At 54.7% G+C, this 7,788-nt stretch overlaps 1 protein-coding gene across 3 annotated transcripts in view; it reads right to left on the bottom strand.

The window, feature by feature from the left end:
* The window catches only part of THOC1 (THO complex 1), a 41,756-nt gene extending 34,203 nt beyond the window's left edge, over positions 1-7,553 (bottom strand). For all 3 annotated transcript variants that reach the window (XM_029066511.1, XM_029066510.1, XM_029066509.1), the window contains exons 1-4: positions 7,436-7,553; positions 3,818-3,891; positions 3,662-3,722; positions 238-304 (exon numbers count right to left, since the gene is read on the bottom strand). In XM_029066511.1, the coding sequence (XP_028922344.1) occupies positions 238-304; positions 3,662-3,722; positions 3,818-3,891; positions 7,436-7,489 (256 nt within the window). In that variant the 5' untranslated portion in view covers positions 7,490-7,553. The remainder of the gene's footprint in view (positions 1-237; positions 305-3,661; positions 3,723-3,817; positions 3,892-7,435) is intronic.
* Between the last annotated feature and the right edge of the window lie 235 nt (positions 7,554-7,788).

Genomic DNA, 7,788 nt, shown 5'->3' on the forward strand with positions numbered 1-7,788 from the left:
CAAAACGAAGAACTCAATTTCAGGTTTTTAAGACCAAAAATAGAGTCCTGCGTAAGTTCACACATTTAATTCGCCTTTATGGCTGAAGGTGGTTTTTTTTCTTGTAAATCATCGAATTCTAGAAGGAAAATGCCTTCTTCACCTAAAGAACTAAAAATGCAGATGGGGAATGTTAAAAACAGGTTCACGTCAGGAAACCCACTTCTCGGATTAGAGGGCTTCATGAGAAATATTTACCTTCAGTGACTCCACCAATAGCAAGGGAGATAATAGCCAAAACATTTTCACAGGATGCTTGGTTTATCTGTTCACACGCACACACACACACACAAAAGGGAAAGATCAGTGGCAGCAAATAACCGCTTCCCATCAAATACATCACGGCACTTGGAGAGGCATCGAGTCTCGACTGTCTTTGGTCAAAGCCCCGCTGTAATCATGAAGCTTTTAATCTTCCGATGGAAGCAGGGGAAATTCTTTATCCAACTCGCCCGTATCCCCATTATTTAAATATTTATGAAGTTTATATATGAGCCGATATCCGCGCCACTTAAAAATTTATGAAGTTTGCAGATGAGACCCATATCTCTAGCTCTACTCAGTTCCTCCGCTCTTCCTGAATGGCTTTTCTACCGTTTGAACGTGGTGGGGAGAAGGTGAAATTTGCAAATCTTTATTGTAGCTTCTTATTGGTGGGTTATTATTTCTTCTAATCCCATGCCAGAGTCGATCGGCTGAGACCTGGAGAAGGCCCCAAGAACCAACGTGGAGGTCCTTGTCCCACCGTGCTCTTTCATTCACCTCTAGACTGGTCCCCTCTAGATTGTGAGCATGTTGAGGACAGGGAATGTGTCTGTTCGTTGTTATAGTGTACTCTCCCAAGCGCTTAGTACAGTGCTTTGCAGATAATAAGCACTCAATGAATACCACTGAATGGATGAACGAATGTAACTGCACTTTCTGAGCAGCTGGGACCTCTCAAAAGCGGCCCAATTGACGACACTCGAGTCTCACCCCTCTCCTCTAGACCGTTAACACACTGTGGGCAGGGAATGTGTCCGTTATAGCATTATATTGTATTCTCCCGAGCATTTAGTACAGTGCTCTGCACAAAGTGCTCAGTAAATACGCTCGACTGATTGCTCATCTCATGAACGGCGGGGCTTAGTTTTTGGGGTCCCCCCCCCGCCCTTGCCCACAGCTCTCTCTCCCAGGCTTCTCCCATCGTCAGTAGCTTCCGTTTTCCGCCCCCATCCTTGGGTTCCGGACCATTTTCTGGGATTAGTGCTACGGATTCCTTACCTCCATTTCCTGGTGATTGGTCAGAAAGGGGTAGGAGGGACTTGGGGAGCAGAGCCCCCCCCAAAAGAACCAGGGGCACGGAGTAGGATGAATAAATGACAGTGTGAGGGCAGCTGGCTACCCCATCAAGCCCTGCCAAATCCCAACAGAATAGTAATCATAACCGTATCTGTTAAGCGCTTACTACGTGCTGGGAACTGTATTAAGCGCTGGGGTGGCTATAGGCAAATGGTTCTGGACACAGTCCCTGTCCCATGTGGGGCTCACAGTCTTAACCTCCATTTAACAGATGAGATAACTGAGGCCCAGAGAAATGAAGCGACCTGCCCCAGACGACACGGCCAACACGCGGCAGAGCCGGATTAGAACCCAGACCTCTCCGAATCCCAGGTCGGGGCTCCATCCACGAGGCCACGCTGCTTCTCGGGTGGCGGCCTACGGGGGTGTTTTGGAAGTGACCCGGTTTGCTTGCTGTAGACCGAGGGCGGGACAACGGTGCCCCTGACCCAGTAGAGTGGCTGACGCCCTTTTCCTTATCTCTTAGTAATAATAAATAACAATAATAGTAATTATGATGGCATTTGGTAAGCGCTACGTGCCAGGCACTGAACTAAGCGCTGGGGTGGATGCAAGCAAACTGAGTCGGACACATCCCTGTCCCCTGTGGGGCTCACGGACTCGACGCCCATGTTTACAGAGGAGCGGCGTAACTCGGTGGAGAGAGCCCGGGCCTGGGAGTCAGAGGTCATGGGTTCGAATCCCGGCTCCGCCACCTGTCAGCTGTGTGACAGTGGGCGAGTCACCTCGCTTCTCGGTGCCTCGGTTACCTCATCTCTAAAACGGGGTTTAAGACTGTGAGGCTCACGTGGGACAACCTGATGACCCCGTATCTCCCCCAGCGCTTAGAACAGCGCTCTGCACATAGTAAGCGCTTAACAAATACCAACATTATTATTATTTTTACAGATGAGGTAACTGAGGCCCAGAGAAGGGAAGTGACTCGCCCAAGGTCACGCAGCGGACGGGCGGCGGAGCCAAGATCAGCGACCGGATCCCCTGACTTCCAGGTCCACGCTCGATCCTCTAGGCCACACCGCTTCTTCTTTTAAGCCTCACGGCCTTCTGCTCGCACCGTGAAGGGGGGAGGTACCCATTCTTCACCCCCATCCTCTCCGCGCCACGGCCAGTGGGGCAGGTTCTCTCTTTTCATATATTTTTACAATTAACTTGGCCGGAGGACACCGACGGGAAGCATTGTGACGAAGCGGGTAGAGCACACGCCGGGGAGTCGGGCGGTCACGGGTTCTAATCCCGGCTCCGCCCCTCGTCTGCTGTGCCATCTTGGGCGAGCCACTTCACTGGGCCTCAGTTCCCTCATCCGGAAAACAGGGGTTGAGACTGTGAGCCCCCCGTGGGACATGGACCGCGTCCAACCCGACTGGCCTGTATCTACCCCGGGGCTTATTACGGTGCCTGTCATATGATAGGCGCTTAAATGCCGTAATGATCATCATCATGTGCACGTACCATCAGGCCCACCAGGTGAGGAGTAATAATAATAATAAATAATAATAGATACCAGCAAATCAGGCCGGACACAGTCCCTGTCAAGCAGCGTGGCTGAGTGGAAAGAGCGCGGGCTTGGGAGTCAGAGGTCGTGGGTTCTAATCCCCGCTCCGCCGCGTGCCAGCTGTGCGACTCTGGGCAAGTCACTTTACTTCTCTGTGCCTCAGTTCCCTCATCTGTTAAAGGGGGATTAAAACGGTGAGCCCCACAGGGGACAACCTGATGACCCTGGATCTCCCCCCAACGCTTAGAACAGCGCTCTGCACATAGTAAGCGCTTAACAAATACCAACGTTATTATTATTATTACATGGGGCTCACACTCTTAATCCCCATTTTGCAGATGAGGGAACTGAGGCAGAAAAGCGAAGTGACTTCCCCAGAGCCAAGTCGGGGGAGATGAGATGAGAACCCGGATCCTCTGACTCCCGGGCCCAAGATCTATCCACTAGGCCATGCCGCTTTTTACAACGCCACGAGTTTTCTTTAACGTAAAGGCGTGCAGAGATGCTAACCACTTACTGCCGGGCAACCGGGTGGCGACGCCACTTACTGGCCTAAACTCTCGTACGGCGACGAGTCGTCTGAGTTAGCAGCTGTTGCGGCCACGTGAGAGAGTCAGTGGTGGTGAAGGGGAAGGCGGCTTTATAACCGACCCAAGTCCGCTGCAGTAAATCCTAATCGCTTAAGAGGTTTCCCTTGTAAAAATCTACACCACTTCCTCCCGAATGGCATTTATTGTCCCAGAGTTTTCAGCTCTGCGATCGGAATGGAAAGCTTAAGGGAGTACTTACAATCAGGTCTTCTAAAACGCCTCTGAAAGCTTGATCGAGGGTACATTTTTTCTCATTTTCACTGTTAGAAAGAAAACACGACATTCGGATTTTGGAACGAGTCCACGTCGCGAGTGACCACCCAAACACGCGTCTTGGAAATGAGAAGGTACTTACCTTCCAGGCAACTGGCTGAACGTGTTCAATAAAGGCTTGATGCTTTTGTTCGACAGGGCGTCTCTGGCGGAATTCTAGGAAGACCAATCTGACAGGTCAGTAGAGAAGGGTAGTTCTTTTTAAGACAGACAATTTTTAAAAAAAATATTTCAGTTAGGAATAACGGTAACTGTTGCTCATCTGCAGAAAACGAGAAAAGGTAAGAGGACGAATGATGGCCGCAAACGGCTGGTGACAGTTTGGACCGCGACTTATCCGTTCCAGAGCCCAGACAGATGAAGCAAGTCATCAATCAATCGTATTTATCGAGCGCTCGGTGTGTGCAGAACACAGTACCGAGTGCTTGGGAGAGGGCAATATAACCGTCGGTAGGCACGTTTGCGGCCCACAGTGATAATAATAACGTTGGTATTTGTTAAGCACTAACTACGTGCAGAGCACCGTTCTGAGCGCTGGGGGAGATACAGGGGAATGAGGTTGTCCCACGTGAGGCTCACAGTCTTCATCCCCATTTTACAGATGAGGGAACTGAGGCACAGAGAAGTGAAGTGACTTGCCCACAGTCACACAGCTGACAAGGGGGCAGAGTCCGGATGGGTTCAGAGTATAGAGGAGGTCGGTGAGAAGGCTCTTTCGTTCATTCATTCGTAGTTATTGAGCACTTACTGTGCGCCAAGCCCTGTCCTGAGCATTTGGGAGAGTACAGTTTGATAGTAAACGGACACGTTCCCGGCCCACGACGAGCTCACAGTCGAGAGGCTCCTAGAAGACCTACCATCTCGCTGTGGCAAAGACCACGTAGGTTCTTCACAACGTACCACACTCCAGCCCTCCCACTCGCACGTCGCACTCTGGGCCCCCGTAGGAACATTCGTTCATTCGACCGTATTTATCGAGCGCTAACTGCGTGCGAAGCACCGTACGAAGCGCTTGAACACGACTGGCAGAGGGACGAGAGCGTGAGTGGCGCTCGCGCAAGACGCTGATCCTCCAGCACGGCGTAGCGGATAGAGCCCGGGCCTGGGAGTCGGAAGGTCGTGGGTTCTACTCCCGGCTCTGCCATCCGTGTGACCTTGGGCCAATCGCTTCACTTCTCTGGGCCTCAGTTCCCTCATCTGGAAAATGGGGATTAAGACCGTGAGCTCCACGTGGGACGGGTTTGTTTTTTGTTTTTTTTTAGGATGGGGGAGACGTGGGCACGTCTGAAGGCAGAGGGGAAGAAGCCGTTGGAGAGTGAGCGGTTAAAGATGGAAGTTGAGGAAGGGAGGAGGGAAGGGGCGATGGTTTTTAATGAGGTGAGCGGGAACGGGGTCAGAAGGACAGGTGGAGGGGGTGGCGCTTGCGAGGAGGGAGGAGATCTCCTCTGAGGATACCGCAGGGAGAGAAGGGAGAGTAGGGGAGAGGGTTGGGAGCGGGGGGGGAGGGGGGGGATGGAGAAGGGGGACTGCGTCCAAACTGATCACCTTGCATCTACCCCAGTGCTTAGAAGAGTGCTTGACACATAGTAAGGGCTTAACAAATGCCATTATACGATGTTAATGAATACGATCGAATGAATGAAAGGATCAACGGAGAAGCTACCCCGCGGCCAGCGGCGAGGGGGACACGACGGGCAGCCGTCGGTCGGTCGGTCGATCTACTGAGAGCTCACCTCCTCCGGGAGGCCTTCCCAGCCTGAGCCCTCCCTTTCCCTCTGCTCCGCCTCCCCTGCCCATCGCCCCGGCTCCCTTCCTCTGCTCTACCCCCTTCCCCTCCCCACGGCACTTGTGTATATCTGCATATATTACTCTATTGATTTTATTAACGATGGGTATGTATCTGTGATCCTATCGATCTATTTGGATGGTACTGATGCCCGACTCCTTGTTCACTGATCTATCTGGACGGCACTGACGCCTACTTGTTTCGTTCTGCGGTCCGTCTCCCCCTTTCGGACCGCGGGCCCGTCGTCGGGCAGGGATCGCCTCTCTCCGTGGCCGACCGGTCCATTCCAAGTGCTCGGCGGAGCGCTCTGCACCTAGCAGGCGCTCACCAAATACGACCGAATGAATCTATTCGGATGATATCGACGCCTGACTCTCCGTTTCGTTTCTCCGCCCGTCTCCCCCTTCTAGACTGCGAGCCCGTGACGGGGCAGGGATGGCCTCTCGCCGTGGCCGACCTGTCCCTTCCGAGGGCTCAGGACAGTGCTCTGCGCAGAGCAGAACTAACTCCCTTCCCCTCTTCAGAGCCCTACTGAGAGCTCACCTCCTCCAAGAGGCCTTCCCACACTGAGCTTCCCCTTTTCCCTCTGCTCCCTCTCTGCCCTCTGCTCCCTCCCCCTTCCCCCCTTCACCTCCCCTCAGCTGAGCCCCCTTTCCCCCTGCTCCTCCCCCTCTCCCTTCCCCTCAGCTCTCCGCTCATCTGTATAGATTTTATTACCCTATTTATTTTGCTAATGCGGTGTACATCCTCTTGATTCTATTTATCGTGATTACGTTGTCTTGTTTTTGTCCATCTGTCTCCCCCGATTAGACTGTGAGGCGGTCACGGGGCAGGGATGGTCTCTATCTGTTGCCAAACTGTCCATTCCAAGCGCTCAGTCCAGTGCTCTGCACATAGTAAGCGCTCAATAAATCTGACTGAACGGATGACCATGCGGGGCTGGGGGCTTGGCTGCCAGTAGGGAGAGGCCCCCGCCCCCTCCCCCCGGAGAAGCAGCGTGGCTCTGTGGCAAGAGCCCGGGCTGGGGAGTCAGAGGTCGTGGGTTCGAATTCCAGCTCTGCCACTTGTCAGCTGGGTAGCTGAGGGCAAGTCACTTCACTGTGCCTCAGTGACCGCATCTGTAAAATGGGGATGAAGAGTGTGAGCCCCCGGGGGACATCCTGATGACCCTGTATCTCCCCCAGCGCTCAGCACATAGTAACTGCTTAACGCATACCAACATTATTAACATTATTATCTTCCCTTTCTACCCCCCCCATCCTCCCCCCGCTCTCTCCTTCCCTCCCCCTCCCACCGGATCCCCCCCCCCTCCTCCTTCCTTCTCTCCCCACTCTTTCTCCTTCCCTCACCCCCCCCTTCTCAGCTGTATGACTGTGGGCAAGTCACTTCACTTCTCTGGGCCTCAGTGACCTCATCTGGAAAATGGGGATTGAGTGTGAGCCTCACGGGGGACCACCTGACGGCTCTGGATCTCCCCCAGCGCTTAGGACAGTGCTCTGCACATAGTAAGCACTTTACAAATACCAACATAATAATGTTCCCTCCCCCATTCCCTCCCCTCTCCCCCTTCCCTTCCCCCCTCCTCCCTTCCTTCCCCCCCTCCCCCCTTCTCCTCTGTCTCCTCCCCCTCCCCCCTTTCACCCCCTTCCCTCCCCCCTTCTCCTCCCTCCTCCCTTCTTCCCCTTCTGCCCCCTTCCCTCCCCCCTTCTCCACCTTCTCCTCCTTCCCTCCCCCCCTCCTCCCTTCCCTCCCCTCCCTCCCCCCTTCTCCTCTGTCTCCTCTCCCTCCCCCCTTCTCCTCCTTCCCTCCCCCCTTCTCCTTTCTTCCCTGCCCTCCTTCCCTCCCCCTTGCCTCCCCTTCTCCTCCCCTCCCCTCCCCCCTCCCCCCGTCCCCCCGCCCCCCGCCCGTCCCCACCGTGAATCTGGTCCGCGCTTCGGGCAAACTAAAGAGCGGCGGGGACGGAGACATGGCGGCCCGGGGCGGTGCAGCAAGAGGAGGTGCAGCGGGAGCAGCCGATGCAGGAGGAGCAGGAGGAGGAGGAGGCGGAGGAGGCGGAGGAGGCGGCGGCGGCGCGGGCGACGCTTCCGGGCGCAGCTTGATGACGACACGAAGCCGCTTCCGCCCGGGACCTGCCAGGCGGGCGACGCCTCCGGGCGCAGCTTGATGACGACACGAAGCCGCTTCCGCCCGGGACCTGCCAGGCGGGCGACGCCTCCGGGCGCAGTTTGATGACAACACGAAGCCGCTTCCGCCCGGGACCTGCCAGG

This window comes from Ornithorhynchus anatinus, chromosome 5 (assembly GCF_004115215.2).
Source record: "Ornithorhynchus anatinus isolate Pmale09 chromosome 5, mOrnAna1.pri.v4, whole genome shotgun sequence".
Classification (NCBI taxonomy): Eukaryota; Metazoa; Chordata; class Mammalia; order Monotremata; family Ornithorhynchidae; genus Ornithorhynchus; species Ornithorhynchus anatinus.